General features: G+C 46.2%; 1 protein-coding gene across 9 annotated transcripts in view; it reads left to right on the forward strand.

Moving 5' to 3' along the window:
- Positions 1–27,544, forward strand: part of lpp (LIM domain containing preferred translocation partner in lipoma) — a 101,794-nt gene that overhangs the window by 43,097 nt on the left and 31,153 nt on the right. For 8 of the 9 annotated variants that reach the window (XM_023797935.2, XM_072704492.1, XM_072704494.1 and 5 more), the window contains 3 exons: positions 7,694–7,776; positions 10,167–10,289; positions 25,214–25,912. In XM_023797935.2, the coding sequence (XP_023653703.2) occupies positions 7,694–7,776; positions 10,167–10,289; positions 25,214–25,912 (905 nt within the window). Of the gene's footprint in view, positions 1–5,232; positions 6,133–7,693; positions 7,777–10,166; positions 10,290–25,213; positions 25,913–27,544 lie in introns of those variants that run through there. The other variant, XM_072704499.1, reaches the window with a different exon arrangement.

A 27,544-nucleotide genomic window follows, 5' to 3' on the forward strand; every position in this document is an offset into this window, starting at 1 on the left:
TCAGCGCTGGAGGATGTGTGTCACGGTCCAAATTAAATCTTAAAACAGGGTCAGCCTGCAGACAGCCGTGGAGACGAAACACACCCTTTTTGTCTCTGAAACTAAATAAGCAGAAGATCTCTACCCCCCCAATAAGCTTTACATGACTAGATAACCCTTTAATCTATACATTACCCTACTGCTGGGTATTAAACCTCTGATGTGCCTAAGTCTGTGTATGTTACTGAATTTTACATCGTGCCATATTTTGAGAATCTGTAACTTACGGTGATGTACTGGTGTTTGTTGGGGGTCGGATACATACGGCCCCTTTGATGACTTGTCGTAGTATTTAAGATGTTCTGAGATGGGGGGGCTCATGGCCTGGTGATGCAGCCAGAGGAGCAAAACTTGCGTTTTGTCTCTCCAAAGCTGCAGATAGTGAAAGCAAATGCTTGAATGAATGAAGGGTCCTGCCATACAGTCGTCTGATTGGTCAGTGCTCACGTACTGAGCCTGGCCAGGGTACATGCTGCCCTTTACCCCCCCAGGGGCTCCAGACTGACCTGCCAGGGGAAACTTTGATGCTTTATTTTTCTGCTGTGCTGTAAATAAACCAAAGACCAGCTCTGGAAAAGGAAGACTTTCTTACAGTTTTGTATATAGATTCACAAGATGCATCCCGTAAAAATGTTTACATATAAACTATGAGTTAAATTAAATAGCAATACAATAAAAGCAGCCAACCTAATTCAGCTTTCATATAAAAAATAAGGTAGCAGTGATCTCTGTACTGTTTGTTGTTGGCAATAGTAACATTTCATGCAATTGGTTGATGGAGTTTTACAATGCTGAATTCAATTCAATATCACATATCGAAGGATCTGTTTTAATATATATTCTGCAGACAAGTCCAAATGTGAACTACTTATAATTCCAATGAACTGTCCATCCCAAATATACATTACACTGGTAATGAGAGTGAGCGACGTTGGCAGTCAGCTTGATAAAGCAGACGGGTATTTTTCATGCACATCAATTTATAATTCTATTGCGTCTATGAATTGCGAATGCGATTTCATAACTTCCAACTTTTTGGTCTTCATCTAAATCACGTGAAGATCTTTTTCCCCATATTGCTGTCGTCGGTCAAGGAATGGCTTCATGTAATGTAGTGTAGTCATGTAAGATTGTCCTGCGTGTAGAAGCTGTGTCTTATAAGCACACGTGGTCGAGTGCGGTAGTCGCTTGGTGGATGTGCAGTCGCTGTCACCCAGAATGTGATCTGAGAGGCTGAAAACTGGATGCTCATTGTCTTTCCCATGACTTGTTACTGGGAGCACCCCCCCCCCCCCCAAGAGCAGCAGAATGCTATATTTTTTCAGTTAAAGTTAAAAACATTTAAGTGGAACAATGTGTTTCAAAGAAAACCATGGAGATGTACTATTTCCTATAAACCCTTGCATCCACTAGAATGTGAACTGATAATGTTCAATACCTTAAAGTGATTTGAATTGAGAAGGAATGCTTTATTTGTATTGAGTAGAAAAACTAGTAACTCTGTAACTAGTAACTGGTCACTCTTGTGCGCCCCCTAATGAAGTGGATCCACTATATCGCCTATAGGGCGGGCTGGCCCTGACTGGGGGTGACATGTCTTCGCTATTTATTAGTTTGACCAGTCATGCTCTCGTCCTATGTAGAAGTAACAGTACATTCTTATATTATTTGGCCTATTTATAAAATGTTACGTCATAAAGCAAACACGCTTGGGTTCGAATTATGAATCAAAAAGCTGGGTGTTATCAGCTCGTCCAGGTTTAACTCTAATCCCTCTACTGTTTTCTCTCTCATGGGGAGCGGTGTGTGGCTGTCCGGGCTCAGGCTCTGTGCCCTGTTTGGTAGGTCGCTGGTTCAAATCCCATGGCTGCCAGAATGGGGCCTTAACCCCAGTTGCTCCAGGACAAGTGTTTGAAGTTTTTTTTTTTTGGATAGGATGTTTGGGAACCGGTATATGTTTAATCCTCCTCTGAATCTAATATCAGCGAAACTCCCCCTCCCCAAAAAGAATAACCATTTAAAATATACTTTTAAAGGTTCACAGGTGATAAGACAAAGAAAGCTGAAGGCCAGATCTGTGCTGTGGTCGCTGTGCCAAAATGGCCCATAGCCCTCTGCAGTTACATAATGCGTTTTTTACCCTCTCATCTCCAACTCTGTTTCCTGTCCCACAAGAACGAAGCTGAGACCGCAGAAGCTGTGCCGGGCCGCTTTTGCGCGTTCTAATGTCCTGTCTGCAGAGCCTACAGACCTATCAGCTGGTTTTCACGGCAACCGAAATAATATGTCACCGTCGTATTTCTTTCTTAATTAAAGAAGAAAGGACTTTGTAAACCATAGCTTCACCCGGAAGATGAGGGAAAAACTTTGTAATTATGTGAGAATAATAAGAGTATTTTAAAAGCGCGGAATGACATTCCTTAAACGCTATCTCCGTTTTTCATGCAGTTTCTAAATCTTCATGTATATAAAAGAAACATTTGTAGAAAAAAACAATCGGTGTCTCTTTTACCCTTTTCCTGGCATGTAATCAGTGGATAATGAAGGAGTTTCGCGAACACATTTTGGGAAACAAGTCACGCGTAAACTTATGCGTAAAGCGCGCTGCTCTTGAAGGAAAGTGCGCTGCGGGTTTCAAGGGCGTAAGGTAGCGGCGTAGCGCGTATTTACCCGCTCACCCCGCCCCCGCTCGGTCACACACACCGTCACGTTTGTTTATTGCGCTCAGTGAGAAGCCGCACGTCCTCCGGTGGTCAGCCGGAGCGCTGGCTCGGTCACACTCTGACCGGGGAGGTACGCTTATGAAACGTTCGGCTTTTCAGTCATCGCTTTGACTTTTACCCTCCTTCTCTGCCGTGTACTGTTTACTCCCAAGGATCACTGCAATCTTATAAAAGAAATGGAAAAATATAGGGCACGCAGTTCCCTATAAACCCATACATCCTGTAGAGATGTGCAAAACCTTAAAGTGTTTTGAATTGAGAAGGAATATTATAAATTATTGTGCCAAATTATTTAAATTCTGCTTTAAAGTAGAAATTACCCCGAATGACTAATATTGATCTGAGTCCAGCTTTTGGTAGTCCTAAGAGATCCCTGTTTTGTATTTGTTCATATTTTTGTCATATTTTTACTGTTTTGAAAAATGTGTTTATGCAACCCAGGAAAAAAAATATGATTTTGCAATTCTTTTAATGTTTTAAATGCTGAATATTATTTCTAATTCGACAGTATGCTTTTAATGGCTGTTGTGCTGTGAATGTTTCCAGCATATTACAGTATGTGCTCGTTTTTTTATGTCAAAAACTTAGTATTGTTGGGAGGAAACTTGTGGGGGGAAAAGCCATTTCTTTATTTACCTAGGTGCTCCTTCCAGTGATTATTTGCCCTGTCAGTTCTGGTAAGCTCCCAGAAAGCCTTGAAATTTACAATATAGTTATTTTACTGTTAAATATATTTGCTTGCTTTTCCGAAAGCATTACAGCACATAATTGCAAATCCAACTTTTGCCCCACAATACGGCTGTATCAATCGTGAATTAATTTGTTCACTCGAAAGCCCAAGTCAGTCTTGTGTTGATGTGTATAGGAATGTAGGAATGGGCCTGTTTGCTTTGGAAACTGAGTTAACCTGCTTGTAGATATGTAATTCAGTCATGTTCCTCTGCTTTTGTCAGTTCTGGGACAACCTTCACCATGCTCTCTTCTTTACTGTCCTCTTCACCTCTTCAGCCAATTACCTGAATTGTAATTACAGCCAATTACTTGAATTGTAATTATAGATTTAATTGCAGCCAATTACCTAAATTGTAATTTGAAATTTATTGTAGAAGGAAACCAACCAAAACAGAGATGCTACTTGAGGGTAATAACACCTGCACTAATAAACTGGTGTCACCCCACTTGTTAAAGGACCCACCTGCTTGGATGGCACGGGGTGGCCACTGATCTCAGAAGCGGGCAGCCACCCAGTCGTACTCTACTGGGAAATGCACCAAGTTGCGTCCCGCCTGTACTCAGATCAGCCAGACAAGGCCACAGCACGTTTGTCAACATAGAGACCAAGGGAAGCTCCTTTTTCTGGGACATGCTGGTCCAGGCAGGTCAAAGAGCAGTAGCTCAGATGACGGGGAAATTCATGTTTTCTACAGTTTCCCAGATGCAAGTCCCAGGCGTCCAGCTTGACTGTCCACCAAAGTGAATCTAATAGAATATTGGTGTTTAGGATCTTCACTATCCCCCCCCCCCGGTATTGTTTGTCGGTATTTTCTATTGCAGTGTCTCCCAATCGGGTCCTCGGGGGCTGGATTGGGAAACTCTGCCCTATTCAGCAGAACAGCACACATTTCCTTACAGCAGTTAGTAATTTATTGCCTTGCTGATCAGGTTAATTCCTTAACTGCTGTGTCACATGCTGGCTTCATTGAACGAAACTGAACAATGCAAGTAAATATTCCACCAGGCACCATGTGGTCTTAGTTGACCTTCTCATAAAATGTTTTTAATAAATTATAAAAATGTGTCCGGCCACACCATTTGTACGTTGGGGGGGGGGGGTCCTCAACGGATGCCGTAAGACCGACTAGCCACATTTTTCAGAGATGCATGTTTTATTGTCTATCAGGAACAAAACTGCAAATGCTGACAGCAAAGCTGAGGACCGGTGGGATGCTGGTTTGCGAGATCAAAGATCTTGTATCATCTGACCACTGGCTATATGACCTGGACATATGACCTTGAGTTTATATGAGCCTTTCTAGTAGTTCCTGTCTTCTGTGGCTAACAGTTGAAGTAGATTTAATTTTTCCCTTTTTTTCTTTGATACACCGTGTAACATTTTTAAGGAAGTTAAGACCAGAAAGTTCTAATTCCCCAAAGGGGAACTTTTCTCACCTCCTCTTCCTCAGTGGTTTTTCTTCATTTAGTTGTTATGCTCTCTGCAGTAGGAGCAACATTCTTAACATTTACATACAGCAGATGCTTTTGTCCAAAGTGAGAGAAATAGCCCATTACAGACACACGTGCGGTAAAGGAGGCGGCTAACCCTAAGTGCAGCTAGGCTGAGCTTCCAATGAAAGGCCGCTGTAAGCAGTATTGGAGCGGGAGGTACACAGCAACTTTTAGCAAAGCAAGAACTTTAGTGACTGCAGTTAAAATTATTACAATTTCTTGAATGTGTGCTTTGCAAACGAAAAATATTTGGAACCTTGGCTCTTCGACCTATAACCGTAATTGATGTTTTGCCTTCCGTATTACACGTCTCTGCGATGGCTTCATAAATTAGGGTAGGCAGGTGCTTGAGGTCTGAAGTCCCAGAGTCTAATTTTACCTTTAGTTTTAATGGAAACCCAGGAGACGTTTGCCTGTGCTGGGAGATGAGTTAAAGCGATGTCGTTGTTCAGTTTTGTCTGCAAGCATCCCGGAGGGCGGGGGGGCGGAATAGCCGAACACCATAGCTCTTCTCTCCCCTGAGGGCCCCGTTTCTGCATTTCGGCCTCGTAACGGAATCAGGGCTTCTTCTTCAGGGGGCATGGAAGTTGTATGCTGCCGTTGCTCATGGAGACCATCTTGATTACCATAGAAACAAGAGCGTCAACAAAAGTGCAAAGAGCTGGGCTTTCAGCGAAGGAGGCACTTTGAACTGAGAAAGCAGCCACTATAAAAAGGACACTTTGTAACCGTATTTCTCAGAACTTTCAGGCATCTTGAATGTTTTCATGCTGAGCCGAAGGGGCCTGTTTCTGGCCGGATGAAGCCAATTGCAGACGTTCGAAGGCCAGGGCAGGAGATATGGGCCGTGTATCGTCTGGATCTGAATGTTCTTATTTGTTTGTTTTTTTTTTAGTCCTAGCCGTGCCAAAACACGTTTTACCTTTTTGCGCAACCCAGCTTGACCTGGCTATGTTTCCCGCCTTGTTGTGCGTTCACGGACAGCGCTGTCACTGTGCCTGTGCAGGGTGCCCCAGCAAGGCCAGGGGCTGCATCTCTGTGAAGGGGTTTCACTGAGGCTGTACAGGATATTCTCATAAAGCAGACTGCCGTCGGAGTCATTCTGAGAGGGGAAGTGCTTCAGTGGAAACGCCTTAAATCACAGGTAGAAACACAAAACTTCCCTCGGAACTAGAAACTTTCCAGTTACCCAGAGGGTCTGTACATTTACATTTTTTGACGCCGTCATCAGCTGGCGTGAAAAAAAGAAAAAGGTTTTAGGAATTGACGAAATGAAAGAAATCAAAAAGTCACATCCTCTTGACATCATGAAGAAAGACATGACTTTTAAATAAAACAAGTCTCAGATGTTCAATGCCTGCATGTTGAGAATAGATTCATTTAAAATAAATGTTGGTTCCATACAGCATCTTACACAGAATTTGCATTTCCATATTAACTCCGTGTGCAGCTTACACATGTTTTTTATTTAATTTTTTTTTTATGATGGATAGAGGCTTACAGCTTGTCAGCCGGACAGGGATTCTCTGCTTTTATGGATAGCTGGCTGTACTGCAGCTCTAAAATGATCCAGTGGGGGTCACAAGGTCTCTGTAAGAACAACTCAGATGGTATTTGTCACACTCGCTATCTGAGATCATGCATAGGCACGGATTATGCCTGATTCATAGAAGTAGCTCTGCACAAAATCCATCTGAGGACCACATATTGGTGGACTGACAAATGATGTTGATGACTTCAATTACATGTCAGTGATAAAAGTCAAAAACTGAGTCAAAATCTCTGACCTCCTTCAGCGTCTATACATAGTAAGTTTCTTATTTACATCATAAATAAGTTTAATTTGTGTTGCTTGTGTCTGGTTGGGTGCTTAGAGTGATATGGTCAGATCTGAGCTAATGTGAGTGAAGTCAGATCTAAAACCAATTTTGCCAGCACCCTTTCATCTTGACAGGCAGTCCCAATCCTTAGGGATTACTGGGGACTTCCCAAGTTTACTGGTAGCCTCATTGCTGGTTGTAACTATCAGCAATCAACTGGGGTAAACACAATTTGTTAAATTCTTAATCAGATGAAATGCATGGCTACTCTCACACAATAGACTGATAGTGGAACAAAGGGTGCAGTTTATGTAAGCTTGCCGCTGGTTGTAACATTTTGTGCTGGTAGCCCATACAATGCAAGCCCGTAGTGGGCCCTCCATAAATAAGTCGCATCCACTGCAGTCATTAAAACTGCAAAACAAGTCCTGATGTGTAGAAACCTTGTTGAGGTCACATGTCATAAGTCACAGGAACGAACAATGAAACGATTGATACAGCCGTATTGTGGGGCAAAAGTTGGATTTGAAATAATTTTCCTGCACTTTCCTGCCCAGCGCGCTTGTTTGTAAGACCTGGCCGCCGCAGCTTTCGCATCACTGCGCCGCAGGGCTGTCTGTCGCCGTGTTCAGCTGCACGTGGCGTGCAGGCGCGCAGCTGAGGCTGTCGTATCGTGTTTGCCAGGTATTCACCCTGCCTGCCTGTTGCGTTTGCATGTTGTGCTCTGTTCTAAAATAAGGCACAGCCTTCCTGCCTGTCAGGTGCACGGTCTGTAGGGAGCTGTCCCCCCCTCCCTCACGGTGGCGGTGAGGGGTGGGAAAATATCTCGCTAGATTGATCTAAACCCCACCCCCCCCCCCAACTTATTTTTTTCTTTTCGTCCAGGTGACTATCCCCTACCACTGCCACCCATGGAAGACTTTCCCCTGCCCCCCCCTCCAGCTGATGGGGCCTCCTTCAGTGTGCAGGTGAGCCCCTCCCCCTCCCCCTCCTTGGTAATGTCTGTTAAATGTTGTGCTGTTAAATTTCGGCTTGGTCACCGCTTGGAACTGCACGTGCTCGCCCTCTCCCCGTACACAGACACACTGGGGCGTGCTCCCGCACATGCCCGCTCCGTCACGGATCATGGCCTTATTTATGGCCTCTGTAAAACATGCCCCTTTGACGCAACGCAAAAAAAATTAACGATTAATCGGTTAAAGAAACATCCCTTCGAAGCTCACAGAGAATCCAGGCTTGCTTTCTTGCCGGTTTCCTGTTTTGAAAATACAAAGTGATGTTTTTTTTTTTTTGAATTTTTTTTTTTTATTAAAAATGCACCAATGAGAATGAAGCCGCCTGCTGGCTGCCTTTCACAGACGGCACTGCTATGTCAGTCCGTGGCCCTCCTTGCCTTGATGCCTCCCAGAACATACAAGGACCAAACTCTTTTTGTTCCAGCATACAAAGCCATCATGCCACTAATCTGCTCTACCTGTCCCATATGCAGTACAGGATTGTCCTGTATTGATAAATAAAATGCTGTGTCCTGTTTGAACCAACTGTTGAGCCAATCCTGTCTGCTCCCCCAGCTTTGTTGACAGTGGCGACCCTACATCTGGTAAGGGGGGGGGGGGGTGTCGCTATTTCAAGCCCAGTCCTAAGACTGAGGCCTCCAGGTTTCCTAACGCCACATCCCCTCCTGCTGCCGTGTCCCTCAGCCTCGAACCGGTGGCCCCGGCATTAGCAGGAGATGCAGGGGCTACGTGTTTCACCTGAACTGCTAAAAATGTGCCATTGTGTAAATGAGTAACACTTACAGGCTCGGTAGCCTGTCAATGTTGCCATTAGGATTGCTTTGGGAAATTTCACCGAATGTGTTTTTATGTATTCACATATGTCACATACAGTATTCAGTGAGGAGAAAACCTCAACATCTGATCTGAAAGGTTAGCTTTTAGTCAACTGGTCCCAGTTTAAATCGGGCTGTAGCCAGTAGCACTTGGGGCCTTTGGCTGTAACCGCTACCATTGTGCCTCTGGCTCACCGTTCCTTGACAGTCCCTGTTCGTGCCCCCCCCCCCCATCTGTGGCTCTAAAAGCTGTAATATTAACCACAGTGGGTCGTCTGGTCCCCCATTCGCCTTCGCTCAGCGTTAACCTGTCATTCGTATCGAGAATTTATCGATTAACAAGCTTGTCTGCACTTCTGCGCAGGTCGGGAGAACATGTGTCTATAATTTGTCTTTCCCAGTTTGTTCCAGTAGTCCAATTTGCTGTTTCTTTTGTACACAACACATCGGCATCCCAAAGTACACAGCTGCGAAGAATTTGCACACTCTTGGGTGGAACGGCTGCCTTTAGCAGCTGCGCACGGCAGTGAGTGTTTGCAAAAAGCGCTTCTCCGTGTTGTTTTACGGCAGATCCTCTGGCAGCCATTCATATGATTAAAAGTGTGCTTTATTAGTTGGGAATCTATTTTCCTACTTTCCATTTATAACCACCCGTCCTGCTGCTTGAACTAACTTTAAAATCACCCTGGGAATAAACCTATTTCCTTTTAAAAAAAAAAAAAAAAAAAGTTCTCTGATATTCTCTTTCAAATTTAGCCAATTTGCTGCAAATGTTTGTCGGACAGAATGATCGTCAGCGGAGCAGCAGACGTGAACGACGTGGCTGGGGTGGGTGGGGGTATGTGTGTGTGTAATCGCACGGCCCTGGATCTGTCACGTGTCACGTGTCAGCTGTTGCACGCCACCTGCCCCTGCCCCACAGCTACCTGCAGGTCACGTTTGTGCCCCCGTGTTTCCACAGACAAGCGAAGGTGCCCTGAACGGGGGGGGGACAACCTGCTGCTATAGAGCACGCCGCAGGCTTGTATGCAGAAGGGTGTTTATTACCATTACCGTGTCAGTACCGTGGTTCCAAAAGGGTACAAGCACAGAACCACACTGAGCCTGCGTTTGAATGCAACGCCTAGAACGGGATGTGCAAAATAAATGGGTTGTGGATAATTAATTATGATTATTCTCATTATAATAATAATTATTATTATGCAATTTATTTTTTTATTACTGCTTCTTTTCTTATTGCTGCTTCTCGTTGTAGTTTGGCAGTGATATATAACTGCATTGTTATTGGAGTCCTTCCTGTGATGGTTATTGATGTGTCTAAGCCTGTTGCTGCACACGGCACAGCGCCTCTGCCTGAGCAACTCGCGCCTGGCTGCATCCTTATTTTTAAACCTTGGATATGTGCCAGGGTGGAGGAGGGATGCCTCTCTGCCCTCTTAATTGCTCAAGATATGTACAGCTAAGCAGCAGTTGTTTTCCTGAGAAATCAAGAGGCTCTGCTCTGACGTGCTGTGCGGTACTCGCCAGGTGAAAGGACCAGAGAAGACCCTGGAGGAGCGCCGTTCCAGTTTGGATGCTGAGATTGACTCCCTCACCAGCATCTTGGCAGACCTGGAGAACAGTCCCCCCTATAAGCCCAGGCCCCCACAGGTAGGTCCCGCTATTCCCCATCCCTTAAACTGTCACTGCAGGCTGGACACGCTGTTACTGTGTGGGCCTGATGCTGTCACTGCAGGCTGGACACGCTGTTATTGTGTGGGCCTGATGCTGTCACTGCAAGCTGGACACGCTGTTACTGTGTGAGCCTGATGCAGTTACTGCAGGCTGGGCACGCTGTTACTGTGTGGGCCTGATGCAGTGACCAATGCAGTTTGGACATGTGTGGGCCTAATGTAGTTGCTGCATGCCAGACACGCTGTTACTGTGTAGGTCTAATATAGTTGCTGCAGGCCAGACACGCTGTTACTGTGTTTGACTGACTCGGTCGCTGCAGGCTTGACATGCTGTTACTGTGTTGGTCTGACTCTGTCACTGCAGGCTTGACATGCCGTTACTGTGTTGGTCTGACTCGGTCACTGCAGGCTTGACATGCTGTTGCTGTGTTGGTCTGACTCGGTCACTGCAGGCTTGACATGCTGTTACTGTGTTGGTCTGACTCGGTCACTGCAGGCTTGGCATGCTGTTACTGTGTTGGTCTGACTCGGTCACTGCAGGCTTGACATGCTGTTACTGTGTTGGTCTGACTCGGTCACTGCAGGCTTGACATGCTGTTACTGTGTTGGTCTGACTCGGTCACTGCAGGCTTGACATGCTGTTACTGTGTTGGTCTGACTCGGTCACTGCAGGCTTGACATGCTGTTACTGTGTTGGTCTGACTCGGTCACTGCAGGCTTGACATGCTGTTACTGTGTTGGTCTGACTCGGTCACTGCAGGCTTGACATGCTGTTACTGTGTTGGTCTGACTCGGTCACTGCAGGCTTGACATGCTGTTACTGTGTTGGTCTGACTCGGTCACTGCAGGCTTGACATGCTGTTACTGTGTTGGTCTGACTCGGTCACTGCAGGCTTGACATGCTGTTACTGTGTAAGCCTGACATCTATGCTGTCATCTCGTTCACACGGTTGCTGCGTGGGCCTTTGTTGCGGGCAGTGCGTGGTGTGGTGGCTAAAGCAGTTTTGTTTTGCTCTTGCTCATGCAGGTTATAAGTTCCCAATTTCTGAAACTGTTGTTAATTGTACAAGGCGGTTTCGGGGAACTAGTGGATGACATGCATGTGCAAAGATCAGAAAGGTTGGGCATGTGCTGGAATATTTAAGCGCAACATAAACAATCCTAAAATCATTCAAGCAAATGACCTTTTTAAACGTGATCATAGAATAGGTTTGGGGATCTGCATTGTCTGAAAAATTTGTGTATCTCTGTCCCACCTGAAAAATGGATTGAGATTTTGAATAAGCAGCTTGTGCTTTTGCGGTGTGTTCCACTGAGGTCAGATTAGTTTGACTGAGGGTATGAGGGGATTTTTCTTCTCCCGCCCCCCGGTCTCTTCACCGAGGTCAAACACTATTCCACTCAGGAATTGCCCAGAAAATTGTATAGAGCCAAGACAGGGGTCGATAAAGTCTGCAGCCCTTGCGATGATGAAGATGACATTCGGGAGTTTGGCAAGCTGTTAGCTCTTGCTAATTCTGTCCGATTCGCGAGCTAGGCGTTCTCTTTAACAGCCTCCCTCAGATTTAGGTTTACTGTCTAGATGCAAAACTGTAAACTGAGATTATAAATGTGGCAGAGTTCCCCTTTCTGCTCTGTGGACAGTAGCGTGATGCGTTTTGCCAGCAGTGAGTGAGACGGAAACCACTCATGAGCTCGCAAGAAATTCGCTCGCGTTACGCGTGAACGCTACCCCCCTCCCTGGCCATGAAGAAAACCCAAATGTATGGGATTTTGACCTTTTGATGCCTCCTACTGCCCCTCCCAGCGTTCGTCGAGTGCCGTGTTGACATTTGCGTGCATTCGGCGGCTGCAGCTTCCTGCTCAGTTTGACCTCGCTCCTCCACCGTAACCTTCTCTCCTGGTAAACAAAGAGGAGGCGAACTGTTATCACAGCTCTGTGCTTTTTCCCCGTTATGCTAAGTATGTCATACTTGGACGGCTGCGCCTACGCCAAGCCCAGCAGATAAGTGTGGGTAGGAGGGGGCTTTAAAAACCAACATCTCAGTCCACTCCCCCCCCCCTCCCTGCCGGTGTAATGCTAGAGTTTAACTTCTGAAGTTGACTCAGTGATGAAACACTGAAGGTGGGATGACTTAAAGACATCACAGAAGTCGGTAATGAAACATAACATTTTGCACGAGTCCCATGAACTTTCTCTTCGATGTGTCACCTGCCATTGTCACGCGCGGCATTTCGCCTTCCAGTCTATAAAAGCCTGGGGCAGGTTCTTGAAAGCTGAAGTAATCGGGGTGTAATCATCCACGTTAATCTGTTCCCCAAGCTTTTATACTAAGGCTGTGAAAACCATAGTTGTACCTGTAGGAGTCCAGTACAATTGATGTGTGAACATCTGTGAGGTCAGCACAAAGTCTCCTCCAATAGCCATTGTTAATTAAAAATCAGATGAGATTGTTCTGTCCAGTATTATTCGGTTTTTCATGACTTAGGCAAAGATTTAAGGGTCCTTTATTTGTCCTATATAAGGTTAAAGTGGCTTATGCTCTTAGAGAGGTCTTTAATAAAAGCCTGTTGTTTGCTGTGCAATTGAAAGCACGCAGATGAATATTCCAGTAGGCTTCCCATCTACTGTGGCCCTGGCCCTGATTCATTCTATAGCACAGCCTCAGCTAACATGTCAGTAAGATCTGTGTTTTTCTGATGTTCGCTATGGATAATGGGCTGCATTTATAGTAGAGCGATTTGAGGTGGAGAACCCTGTGATGTTTGTTTCATCATCTCTGATGTTTAGTATCCTTAATGTCAGAGAGAGTGTATATTCTCACTGGAGCACATGTTTAATCATCGCAGGAGTTTTGTGGAAGTAGGTTTATTTAGTTACTTTTTGTCTTGTAAAAATGTTTTATTTTTCTGTAGCAGTAGAACAGTGAAACATTGAGTTGCCCAATGTAGTTTACTAGCTATTTGTTCGATGTAGGTAGTAATTCTTTGGGTTGTACAAACCCCATTTTGCTCTTCACACAAAACACTGTTTTTGGGGTCGGAGCACAGGCTCAGCCAGCATGTAGTAGCCCTGAAGGAGTTGGGGTTAAGGGTCTTGCTCAACGGCCTAACGCTGATATTACTCTGCTGGCCGTGGGATTCAAACCCACAACCATCTGGACATGGACACTGAGCTGCTTCCCGCCCCAGCATTCCTTTTAACAACAGTCAAGATATTCTCAGTTTTCCTTTTTTTTCTTTTTAACTCATAAATACTTTTGAACGGCAGTTAACACTTTGGATTTGAGCTGAAGTTGGAATGAAACATTTCGATATCTTCATCCAGCGACGTCAGGCTGCCATGTTTGCCCAACGCAGCACAGTCGGTGAAAACTTGTTTGATTGGGCTTAGGGGGGTCACAAAGCGGAAGATGGCCAGGCCTTCTGAGCCCCATGCAGCACGTCTTGATTGGTTTGGATCGGAGAACCACTGATGTGACAGATGGTGCCCCCCGGGGCTTCCCTGGGTCCTCATTGCTCCCTGAGAACTTGACTCACATGGCCTATGCGTCAATGCCCCCACCTGACCTTGATTTCCATGGCAGTAGTAAACTTAATGATAGCAAACTTCAGGGTGGTTATCGTTAAGTGCTGCCTCATTTGTAGAGAACTTGCTCATATGAAAACAACCACATTGAGAGAGTTTTGTGGCTTGGTGGTGAATAAATATTTCTAGTGAATTGTTACGGTTACTGCTTTTGAGCAGTAGGAAAAATTTACTGTATTGCACTGTCAGGTCTTGTGTTACTCATTTTCATCCTTCAGCAGAGCTTGTGGGGAGATTCTCACCTGTGGAGGTACTTTGATATCAGTTAATGGATTGAAGTATGAAATGTTGCAGTTTTAATGCTACTTTATCTACAAGCAAAACAGCAACTTGGAGACCACAATATCCATTATATATTAGCGATAAATTCTTTCCAGAAATATTATGCTTAAGTCACGCACCTATTAAAATGGCATATTATTATTATTTTTGTTTTAAAAATCATTATCAATGCAAGCTGTTTCATTATAACTTGTACTATTATGCTATTAATAATAATTGATGTACTGGGCACAGTGCACTTAGCAATAGTTGTTGATGAGGCAAATCAGAGTCTATGTTTTTATACCCGATGATTGAATCTCTCCCAGCAGGGTTCTGACTTTGACAGCTTGATGTTTCCTTGCTGATTACTTGCCGTTAATGTCATTGGATGATAATTTATACAAATTTTTAATTATACGTTGTATTTGCTTTTCCAGTTAAGGGGAAAGTCTTGCATTAGTCTGCAGAACATTAATAATCCCCTTTATCAACTGGTAGCATAAACGTGTGTGTCCAAAAATATATTAAGTGTAGTTCGAAGAGGACTGATTACCTAAGTCTTGGAAAATCAAACTCCTGCTCTTATTATAACTCTGAGAGGGAAATAATTGTGAGGTAAGTAAGGAACCTTGTGTTTAGATATGATTAGATTAGGTGAACTTTATTGATCCCAGAGGGAAATTCTTGTGCATACAGCTCCAGCTTGCAGACAGTGAAAAGCAGAAAAAAGCAAGGTGAAAAAGCGATATAGATAGTGCAAACTGATAGCAGCAGACTTTTACTATTGCAAAGGTGGGATGTGTTAAGCGTGGTTCATACTTCTCTGCACATGCAGCACTCGTGTGTCCGCACTGCGTATACAGACACGTAAATACTTCCAAGACGACACTTCTATGATCAAGCTGTGCACTTTGCACATGCACACAACGTGTCGTAGAGGCGCATTGTACGCATGCGCACGTCGCATACTTGCTGCACCATTCCAATACGGATATGGAGGAGGATGAGCATGTGCGTGTGAAGTGTGTCCAGGGCTGTGTGTATACTGTTAATACGGACACAAGTTAGGAGTGTAGCAGGCGTTTGTCCACGGAGGAGCACAATGATGTCAAACGTGTTATGCAAGTCCACGGTGTACACATGCAGGGAAGAATGAAACTGCCTTTATAGTGCCGGCTGTCGAGAGTTAGGGTCCTCACTAGGGCTTCTTGGCACACCCTGGTGGAATGAGCCCTTGGAGGGAATGGGCAGAGTTTTTGACAGTGTTGTTTGCCAACTCCGCCCCCCCCCCCCCCCCCCCAACTATCTCCAGTGGGTCCAGTCAGACCCGTGATGGAGCCGCCCTTCCTGATGAGTTTGTTCAGGTGTTTGGCATCGCCTGAGCTGATGGCACTTCCCCAGCAGAGCACAGCGTATAAAAAGCACGCTGGCCACTGTAGACTGGTAAAACATACATAGCAGCCCGCCACACACGTTGAAAGCACAGTCTGCCCTGGCCTTTCTCATACAGTGCCACTATGTTGTCCGCCCAGCCCAGTCTGCTGATCAGGTTGGACCCACGAGTAATTGTAGCACCATATATTTAGTGTCCCCTCCGATTGGCCATCCTGCATCGGTGGTAATTGTTCAAAGACAGAAGTGGTCCAGCATGTGCTCCCAGTGTGGCCATTTTTCCAAACGAATGCTGAAATTTTCAGAGGCAGTGTCAATAGCTAGTTGGGTGGGTGGGTTTTAATGTCAGTTATGGTCAAGTACAAGAGGCAGGTCAGTCCAATCGCTGGCACCGTGCAGATGAGGGACCCAGAGGAGATGCCAGCCAAGAAGCCCCACATGCTTCTGCAGCCCAGTGGAATGAGCATATCTGCATGTGGAGAATCAGGGGTGGGGAGGCCAAGCAGCCGTGCCGCCAGTAGATTTTCACAATGGTACATCCTACATGGGGGGTGTGGAGGTTGGGCGATGGGAGGGGCATCTCTGGGCTGCTCCCCGAGTGTCTCACCATCCTCAAGACTGAAGGTCTGCAGCCCAGTGCCTGTCGGAAAGTGCCCACGCGCTGGCTGGTTTGGCCCCATTCCCAGGACTGGGAGGACGCAAAATATTTATAATGATTCAAAAACTTTCCTTTTCAACAAGTACAGGTGCAAGGACAATGAAATTCTTACCTGCATTCCTCCCTGCAGTCTTAAAAAGCATCTAACATAGGGCACAGTCAACTATACTTACAATAAATACAACACAATAAATACAATATACATCCAATTGGTCCAATGCTCCAACACATATACAATATATATATAGTATGCACGCTATACATACCCAGCATACAACAGCACGCAAGGTGCTGAATTAGAATTGAAATGCAGTGATTATTATTATTATTGTCAAATAACATTATTGCATCTATTGTATAACGTGAGCTGATCTTTTTTCTGCATTTCTAAACAGTAATATTTGTGTTTTTTCTTGTGTGTGTTGATGATAGTACACTTTTTGAGAGAGCCCCCTCCTTAATGATGATGATGATGGTGTTTTGGGTTCCGGCAGAGGTCGTGCTCCGTGCCCCGCACCCACCCTTCCGCGGCGATGCCCTGCCGGCACTACGCACGCGTGGGCCAGCTTATGTCGGCCTTGGCCGGATGATTAATAGGTTAAAGACATTAGGAAGCAAAGGATTAAAGGCGCAAAAAATTGGCGAAAGTGGAGCGGCGGCGAGGAGTCTGCTGCTCTGGGGGTGGCTGCGGAGCAGGGGTGCGTTTAAGGCGCATGCCGCGTTCATCATCGTAAGAAGCAAGAGGCATGTGGGAGGCGGGGTTATGCAGCAGCGAAGGCTGTGCGGTGAATAAAAGATCCATTTCCAAGGCATTTGTACTTTACCTTTATCTGTGAAAAGAAACCAAGCTTCAAAACTTCAAAGATTTTTATCTGGTTTTACACTTCTGCTTTGGGACAGCTGCTTCCTTTGATCAAAGGTTATTTAAGTTTAACTTTCACTTGCAGCTTCATCTGTTAATTAGCTGAAAAGCAATCGGAATGCTCTTCCCCATTCAAACAAACACATACTCAATTGACTGCGCCTTGCTTTTTAGTTTGGGATTGGCTCCTTTATCATCTCTCTCCTTTACTGGACAAGTGGCTATGCCACATGTATGGATAGATGATTGATTGACTAATTGGCTGTAAATTGCTAGGTGCCGACAAAGCCAGGGGCCCACCTTTGACCTTTAGGTTAATTTAGAACGGGAGTGGGGAGCCTGATCCATTCAGAGCCGGTCTGGGTTTTTTGGCATGACCTCTCAATCAGCCAATAATAAAGCAGCGGCCATCAGCTCCAGTCCTGGGGACCCACTGTTATTGGCTGATTGACAGGTCATCCCAAAAACCCATTCTGGCCCTCCATGGATCAAGATCCCCACCCCTGATTTAGAGGTTTTGACTAATGGGCAGAACGATTTGTTTGCTGTAGTTCTTAACCAATACTGGGTACCAGTGAGTCTGCAACTTATCCCAGTCTATTGCAGGACATGCAGCATGCATGCATACACCCATTCTCCTCACTGCATGTTTTTGGATGGCAGGAAGAAATGGGGCTTCCCAGAGAGAGCCCACATAACACGTCGAGAACGTGCCAACTCACACACACACAGAGAGCCTGGGGTGAATGCAGGGAAATGTACAGGAAAAGGTTCTGCGCACTATACTCGTGTTTTGGTGGGGAAAGGCTGCTCTCTGTATTTTGTTTGGGATTGGCTGCTCTCTGTGTTTTGGTGGGGAAAGGCTGCTCTCTGTGTTTTGGAGGGGAAAGGCTGCTCTCTGTGTTTTGGTGGGGAAAGGCTGCTCTGTGTTTTGGTTGGGATTGGCTGCTCTCTGTGTTTTGGTTGGGATTGGCTGCTCTCTGTGTTTTGGTTGGGATTGGCTGCTCTCTGTGTTTTGGTGGGGAAAGGCTGCTCTCTGTATTTTGGTTGGGATTGGCTGCTCTCTGTGTTTTGGTGGGGAAAGGCTGCTCTCTGTGTTTTGGTGGGGAAAGGCTGCTCTCTGCTCCCCATCCCTCTAGGTCACTCTAGGCCAGGTGCATTTGCCCATTTGACAGCTATGTAGTTTCCTGGGCTGTTGGGCAGCATAATGAATTGCATGTTAGTCTGGGGTGGTTCTTGGGGGGGCTGGGTCAGTGCCCCTTTGACAACATGCATGCCCCCCCTAAATACATATGCTACTTGTTCCTGAAATAAATGTATTATTATTATTACTATTATTATTAATGATATATTAATATAACTATTTACCAGAAAAGAAGAATCAAGCTTGTGGACGTAAGACAGTCTAAACCAAACATCAGAGTGAATTGCATATTGGTGAAAACTGTAAAATGTGACTGCAAAGCATTGCATAAGTGACTTATCGGATCTCTAAATTCTCTTTCACTTTTACTTGTAAATAACGCTGTACTTGGAGGACAGTAAGGTCAAATGCATCTGGCCTCCCTATCAGAACAACTGGCCCCTTGTCTGCCCCCCCCCCAACAGAAATAGTCTAGAACTGCCACTGATGTTAGGGAGATTCTTCAGGAAACCTCTGCTGTTTTAAATAGCAATTTTCAGATGCAGTCAGGTTCCCTGCAGGATTTCAAGATGACACTGTGAAGAAAGTGAGGGGAATTTTTTTTTTCCCGGCTCCAGCCACTGGCTCATTCCTTTGAATGAAAAAAGGCCTCTATGAAGTCTGAAGCTCATAGAGAAAGTAGTTAATGCGCGTGTTGCCTTTGAAGTCCGGGGTGACAGTCACGTAATTAGGAAATCCCATTCCTGTGGTGGCCTGGGCCCACTTTTTCTTTCGGCGCTGGGGCTTTGCGATCGCTGGTAAGGTGTCACCGACGGAAGGTGGATGACAAAATGTATGAGTTTCCACCTTGACAATTTAAACTTCCTTAAAGGGCCTTTGAGGCCGCTTGCGCGCTGCCGCATCCTTCAGATGCTGACTTTGCTGCTTGACACATCCACTCCTGTCCTGCTAGGAGTTAAAATGGCAGGATGCTTGATTTGGCTTCTGCTCTCCTATCCCAGGGCCCTTGGTGTTCTGCCTTAGCAAACTTTGCCTTCATTCCCTTATTTTGCCTTGGAAGGCTTTCCTCGTCCTCTGCTGTTGGCAGCAGTGCCTGCATTTTGTCTTTACTTTCTCCCATTACTTATTTATTGCTGCTGTTGGATGTGAGGGACTTTTGTGGTTTGTTCCTTAATGTTCCCCGGCAGCCTTGCCAGCACTGGAGTCTTTGCGGCCTGGTTCTGGGTTTTGGTGAGAGCTGTCCCTCCTTCATGGCTCGTGGAGTTTTATGCGCCTCACTGTATCGCTGCTTGGAAAAAAAAAAAAGGGGGTGGTGGTAGTTTTTTTAACTGATCAGCAGATACAGAGAAGAAGAGGAATTTTAATGCAAGTTCAGTTTGATTTATCTGTTCGCCCCGTGCCATACGGAACATGGTAAGGTCCCCCGCCCCTCCCCGCCAACGATTTTCAGGGGACGTCTTTAATCAAGTGTAATGTGTGTTATCTCGGGGCTGCGTTTTTTAAAACGCCATTAATTCCACAGTGCGTGACGGGGAGGGGGGACCTGAGATAGCGGCCACGCCGGGCCCCCGCTTGGTCGCGCTTCCTTCCAGCCCGAACGCCACAGAAAATATCCGGAAAGATGGAGATTGTGCCAGCTCGCGCTCCCCCCCACCCCGGAAAATGGTAAAAGCGGTAACTGGTGCTCAGGATGTGTTGCAGATGTACAAAAGAGTGAGTGAGAGACAAAAATGTGAAATTGCTCTTTAGGGCACTGAGGAGGCCCCTGTGGGGCCCCTCCTTTGAGTCGGAGCTGTGAGATGACCAGGCAAACCTGCTGAAGGTCTTTATTGTAACATGAGGATGCGCTGCTCTAACGTGCCCTTTACGTCCCCCGTGCTCTTGTGACGCGACCGGTGACGAGGGAAAGGGCCAGCTTTTACAAAGAAGCCCTGAAGACTCTGGCACATCTGGGACCAGGGAAAGGCGGGTGGGGGGTGGGGTGGGATTAAGGGGGAGTCAGTGAACCTGTTAGCGTCCCAGAGGAGCACATGTCATTTGGCAAGCTGGGATTTTCCACTGAGCTGCCATACTTTAGACGCTCAGCTTGGGAGGGAACTGTACTGAAACTGCATGAAATGAACGGTAATGAGTGTACTTACACTGGGGGTGTTAACTGAATTAATAAAAAAACACTTGTTGCACTGCAGGAGGTCTGGTTCGTTTTTTTATTCCCCTCCCTTTTCAGTTCTTTTTGCCGCCTAATCTGTCTCGGCTCCGGGCCGTAGGCTGGAGCACCGAGGCCTGTTTTGCGGCTGTCCGCCTGATTGCCTTAGACTGGTTTATGGGCTCACACCTCCTTTTGGTGTCTCTGAAGTCTAAAGGAGACCTGGAACTGCGTAACACTCAGGAGACCTGAACTGAGCTGAAAAACAGCCCATCTGGGTTCAGCTCAGCCTGTGCTGCACATCACATCTGTGTGGCTGGTTCAAAGCAAGTACTGCACTGACATTAAGCATACAAATTATTTTGGAATATTATATGCTACTGACTAAAAAGTCAGCGCGATTAACAAAGTGGAGGAGGAGGAGGAGAGTTCTGGAAAGTGGCCAAATGGTTAACAGGCTTGTTCTGTGTCAAAATGCAGAGTTTGCTGCAGTTTGATACCTTGGCCGCGTCTTGATTATTTAGCCAGTGCGAGAATAATATTTACCACACTGCTCTATTCTAGATCTTATCTTGTTCTCAGTTTCATGACCTAGTGATTAAATTGTCTATGAGGGGAGATTGGGAGGGTTGTGTAATTGGCGGAAAATTTACCGTGATGATGTAATATTTTCGGGGCCTATTTGCATTTGCACAGTGCGACTAAGTAAATGTTAAGTCTTAACGGCCTTTACCCATAAATTAATGATGTGCAATTTTTAACAACCGTGAGGCATTTAAGTGAAGTGATTTGACTCAGTGTAATACTTACTTAAGGATACAGCTCAAGACACACGATCTTTTTATTCAAACATTGTCTGATTTTTTTTTTCCCTCCACTTTTTCTAACTTCAGTGAGAGTGTGTGAGAAAGAGAATTCCGGTATCTTCTCCGGTACGTCTCATCTCACTGCGGCAGCAGGGTCTCCCATCCGATAGAAAAACTTCCAAATCCATAATCGGTGGGATTACTGTGCAGCATGACTCGCTGACTGGTTTAACCTGATTGGAACCGGTACAGGAACTGGGGAATTGGGTTAAATGGTCTGGGATCAACTTCACAATAATCCCTTCGACCGTGTCTTTCTGAGTCTTACTACTGCATTAATCACCGGCCTGATGGCCTGTGAAGAAAAGCCTCTGCATTGCTGCAGATCAACACGCTCCTGTGAACCACAAAGGTGTGGGAAATTCTCCCCCTGTGCCTGTCTGCACCACTGTGATGGTCAACCATTGGCACTTCCATGCAGAATGCTTGTGTACAGCAGGATCCACGCTAACCTGGTGGGACTGACACCCCTAAAGGTTGTGTAATGGTTACCGCTTAATGGGGATTGTGGATCCATTTTTTTCCGCTCTGGGAGGGTTGTTCTGCTCCATTTCAGCACTACATCTTCATAACGTTGCCTGGTTTGAGACTGAGCAACTTTGGGAAGTGGCTTAAGGTGTTAAATTTGTCTGAACGGGCTAATGATATTGCCGTGTTGCAAGTCTTTGTGTTCATACTGCGGTAAAAATTGTAATTGAATTTTTGGCTTAAGGCAGTAACCTAGAAAGAGCCGCCTGGGTTAATGACATGTGGAGGTGCCTTATTTTAGTACAGCTGTGGATCAGAGATCTCTGCCTGACATTTAGACATGCACAGAAATGCTAAGGATTGTATTGGGTATCATCAGATCTGTCTGATAAGTGGTTATCCACTTGTAGGCAAGATCCTGGAGTCCTGAGAGCAAGTCCATGTTGGAAGATGTTCTTGAGAAACATGATGTTTATCTGGAATGCTTAGAGAAGGTAGCCTGCCTGATCCCAGAGCATGTGGGAGTCATGTGGTCCGCATCACTTCTGATTCAAAACAAGACCGAAGCAACAAGATTCGTCATCATATTCATACCGCTTCTCTGGTGTGGGCCGTGGAGGCAGCATACAGAGCATTTCAGACCATACCTCTCTTTCCAAAGCCACAGACTACCTCCGTCCTTCTGAGGGAGTCCCAGATGGTCCCATACCATCTGTGAGTTATAATTCCTGTGGGGTGTCCTGGGCCTGCATTGGGGCCTGGTGCCCTGAACAACTCCCCATGGACACAACCAGGTTGGCATCCTTGTGAGATGCCTGAAGGAGCAGCGGCTTTTTTCAAGGTCCTCTGGATCTCTGAACTCCTCACCCCATCACAGAGAGAGTGCTTGGAAACCCTGGAGAGAAACCTGATTTCCACCTGGATGAGAAACCTTGTTTCACGCTGACAATCCTGCAAAGAAACCATATTTCTAGGCTCGAGAATAAGTAGGTGCTCAATAACAATAGGTGAGGGAGGTGACATAGGTTGACTGGAAAGCCTTTATACCTTCACAAAGGACAAAGTGTCCCCCTCTCACCTGAATGAAGCAATCCAGTCTTGTCTGGTTGGGCACCATGGCCAAGGAGGATTCTCATCTCCATGTCTTCACATTGAGCAACAAGTGGCTGAAGTGCATCGTAGAAGTCCTGGCTGGATGAGAGTAAAAGTATGTCATCATCTTCTAGACCCCCGTGTAGTACATGCTTCCAGTCGCAGCTGTGCCTTTGACATCCTGTCCATGAAAATCACAAGTGGAGATAAGGCTCACCTTTGTAGGAGGCCAATACCCACTCTGTACACCTTCGATTTAGTGTTAAGGATGCAGACACGACTCTTAATACCTTCACAGTGGGACTGAAGAGCATGTAGTAGTGCCACCAGTATCCCATATTGTGCTGGGTCAAATTGTAATATGCAGACCCTCACTGCTAGAGAGGGAGTAGAATTGGTCCTCTGTTTTCACAGTCAGGCCGATTGCATATTGTTCCTTCTGAATCCTAAGTTTGATCATTGAAGGGAGTCTTCTCTGAAGGACCCTATAAGTTATAGGATGCAAAGTTGTAATACATTCTCTAGTTCCTCCTTTTTTAAAACATTCCCAATAAATCTGGCTCCTCTTGCCCCATCTGGTCTCCTAAACATGCATCCAACTGTCATTAGGGCTCAGTTACTATATCTGCCACTCTATTCATCCAAGTATCCAGCCTCAAATCAGCTAATTCAACTGCAAAGTTAAACTCTAGAGTAGGAGACAATCCACTCCTAACCAAAAGGTTGAGTTGCTGAGCCCACACTATGCAGGAAAATGATATTTACAATATCTCCAGCATTAGCTTCTTCCCTGTCATGTTCCCAAAGCTGTTGTCCATTGGCAACATCTGATGGACCCCTCTCATGTTTGCCATGCAAATGAGGCTGCACCTGACCTCCACCTTTCACCTCACAGGTGGTGAACCTAAGGCAGGGGTCTCCAACTCCAGTCCTGGAGAGCTACCGTCCAGTAGGTTTTCTATCATACCCGGCTTCTGATGAGCCACACCTTTACCTCAGGTAAATACCAGGAGCAGGTGTGGCTCATCAGAAGCCAAGTGGGACAGAAAACCTCCTGGATAGTAGCTCTCCAGGACCGGAGTTGGAGACCCCTGACCTAAGGGATGAGCCTGTCCAGGTTATGTGGATGCCCTGTCACTTAGTAGCAAACTCCACCCCAGGATTTCAGAAGTGGGTTTTGGTAGTCCTTGGCCGGGTACTCCGGGTTTTCTTGGTAACTTTCATGTGGGGTTTTTGTTTGACTTTAGTTTTCCCATTTTCTCCTCACAGACCTGTTCACCAGGGGAGGTTCTGTCAGGAATGTAGGCTCCAGATGACTTAGACCTGTGGATTGTTGAAGTTTACAAACCCCCTGACATCACACCATACACCATAGTCACAATCCTTGGGGGGGGGGGGGGGTGTGTTTGGGTGGGATTTCCCTCTGGGGTCAATAAAGTTTAATTGATGATCTAATGTAATACACTTTTCTGATGTGTAAAGGAATCGTGCGTCAGAATGTGCGTCTCAGTGTTTTTAGGCCACTTGTCTTAACGGATAACTGTGTTGATTACTTGACTTCCCATAGATAGTACTTGGTTTTCGCTGATTTCATTCATATTTGTGGTATGGGGATGGCAGAAACTTTAGTGTGTTTGTTTGTTTGTTTGTATGTATATAATATAAAGTTCATTAAGGCTGTAATACTGTTTTTATTTTTTAAGTTTATAAATGATTTTGTCAGCCTTTGCAGCATTCTGTCTGTGGGTTATAGAAGTTGAAGGTTATTCACAATATGCCTGTCGTTTCAAGAGGAGGAACAGTTTTTTTTTTTGACATAGGGCGGACTGTTGTTGTCTGACCACGATATAGCTCTGTATGATCTGTGATAGCCCGCCTCCTTCCCCAAAAGCTAACGTCAGCACAAGTTTTCCAATGACTGTAGACACCCTCTACCTGCCAATATTCCGTGATTCCTCCCTCCAAAAGGCATCGATCCTCACCCAGAAGTTTTTACGACGTGTTCGACCTGGAAAGTGCCCAGGATCACCAGTCTCTGGTGTCCAGATAGCCTTGCTGTAAGTGCTGGGGAAGCAGGCCAAATTGTTGGTCGCCATCCAGGAACAGATAAATAACTCTGTGCAGACATGGGAATGCCGACATGTGCACTTGGTCTATCCCACCCGCTGAGAGCTGAGCCATGTGTTCACAGAATGTACTGGAGGACCTCTGCACTACCCTGCGAGCTTATGAGGAGATGACTCCTCTGCATTAGTGCGTGCCCAGTTAGCCGGAAATAAGGGTGAAGGAACAACCTTGTATGTTGCGAGTCAGCATTACGTTGTAGGTTTTCTTGCTTTGAGGAATAAAATCAGTTGAAGTTCTTTCTCTTGAAATATGGGTTCACTTGTGCCTGTACTAATAATGTTGTTGCGTTTCAGAACTATGGGACTGGCCCCACCTCCGCACCAGTCATCGGACACAAGAGCATGGTGATTCCCAACCAGCCTCCCCTGACGGCAACCAAGAAGTCTACAGCCAAGCCTCAGACCCCAACTGCCTCTCCAAGCACGACTGCCAAGCCCCAGGCCCAGCCCCAGGCTCAGCCCCAGCCCCAGGTTCAACCCCAACCCCAGCCTGTTCCAGCCTCCTATACCACTACCTCCACCCCCAGTCGACCAGCCATCAATGTCCAGGTGAAGACTGCCCAGCCCAGCCCCCATTACATGCCCCCGGGCCCCCCCCAGCCCCCTCACCAGTTCCATCACCAACCCCCTCACCAGCCCACTCACCAGCTCCCTCACCAACCTATGCGCGCCCCAGCACCAGCACCAGCCCCAGCCCCATATGGAGCCCCCCAGCTCCGTAACAGTGCTGATTTTGCCTATGGGCCACCTCAGCCCAGCTACACTCCTCAGCCTCTCAGAGGGTACCCAGAGCAGCACTACCCGGGGATGGGGCAAGGTCTGGCATATGGGAACCAGAACACCTGGAGACCCGAGCCTGCTCATCCTGCTGCACTCTTCAGCCAGGGCTGTCACCCTCCAGGCCCAAAGAAGACCTACATTACCGATGTCCCTCCTGCCCTGGCACCTTCGACAGGCCCACAGTTCGGTTCTGGTCCTGTGGCCCAGCAGAAGGTAGGCCCGCATCTGTCAGAACATTCTGTTCCTTGTACATCAAAAATGCCGTAAATGATTAAATGATGCAAGCAGAGACGCTGATGTGGTAAATCGTATTACCCTCCTGACCATGGGAAAATCCACCTTCAGCCGGGCATCCTGGTTATCAGTCAGCTCATGGATTTCCCTTTTTTCCCTCTGGAGAGTTAGAAGCTCACTAGAAGGCCAATAGTAATGAAAGTTGTTGTTGTCATTCTTGCAGTTTAATCATCTGTGCGCAGTACTGGCTTGGATACCATGGGAAATACCAGTATTTATGTCTGATCCCTCTTCTCTCTGAAAACGTTTGCAGGACAGTTGTTCCATGTATCAGAATCCAACAGAAAACACACCTCTTTGCCTCGTGATTTGATAATCACAGTATACCACACTTTAATTCACTTTACAGTGCTCTTCAGAACATACTTGCCCCAAAGTCCTTAACGAAGATGTGCAACAAAACAGTACAGTCAGTTAAAAATTCATATTGGTTATACTGTAGGAAAATGGAAGAAGATAATGAGACAGTCGTAGGGGGAAAACAGTGTGTGGGTCCTACTGGCTTCCCAACACTCCCAGACAGGCCAAACATACACAAGTTTAAAAACAGATGCGTAGGTGGCCCAAAAACCAGGAGTATAACGGTGGCCTTGTGTTCAGCAGTGTTAGGACAGCCTGGGATGCTGAGCGGCTCAGCCTGTGGTGACACTGTGTCTGTGAAGTGAGTCAAGGTTGCAGGGCTTCTAGTTTCATCTCCCCACAGGCACCTGAGCCATCAGGAAGAGGATCTCAGCTTCCATTGACTCAAATAGTAGCGCAAATATCTTCATACATTCCATCCATCCATCCATCCATCCATCTATCCATCCATTCATCCATCCATTATTTGCCGCTTATCTGGGGTCGCGTTGCAGGGGCACCAGCCTAAGTAGGGGATGCCCAGACATCCCTCTCCCCAGCCAGCTCCTCCAAGGAGAGACTGGGGAATTTTCATGCCAGCCGAGAGAGAGAACCTCTCCAGCCTGGGTGTGCCCCAGGGGTCTCCTGCTAGTTGGACCTCCCCAAAACACCTCCCCAGGGAGCCGATCATAATACATTTATCATCCATAATTCCTTACCCAGTAGAGGGTCATGCTGAGCCTTTTCCTGTCCCAGGATGCAGAAGGAACATGGAAGATGGCACCCTGGGAAGGATGCATAGATGGATCATGGAGGCCCCAGTACACCTTACCACATGTCCTTAGACTGGAGGAGTACTCCAAATGGGTACCTGAAGGATACCTAGTACAGATATGGGGAGAACATGCAGACTGCACACATACACAGCTAGGGGTGGGGATTTGGGGTGTGAGGCGATTGTGCTATTTACTGATCCACCACACTGTCCTATTATTGTTACAGATTTTATGATTAGGCCTGGCAATTGAGCAACCAGTCTTTGAGGCATGAGACCCAGTTAGTTGGGTTCCTCAAATCTGGTCCTGGAGGGTCAGCCCTGCAATACAGTTTGCAGGTTTTCCTGCTCAAACAGACCTACTAAACCTGGCAGTTGCCTGGTGAGCTGAATAAAGTGTATTTGAGTAGAGAAATCTGCAAACTGTGTTGCAGTTT

This window comes from Paramormyrops kingsleyae, chromosome 21 (assembly GCF_048594095.1).
Source record: "Paramormyrops kingsleyae isolate MSU_618 chromosome 21, PKINGS_0.4, whole genome shotgun sequence".
Lineage (NCBI taxonomy): Eukaryota > Metazoa > Chordata > Actinopteri > Osteoglossiformes > Mormyridae > Paramormyrops > Paramormyrops kingsleyae.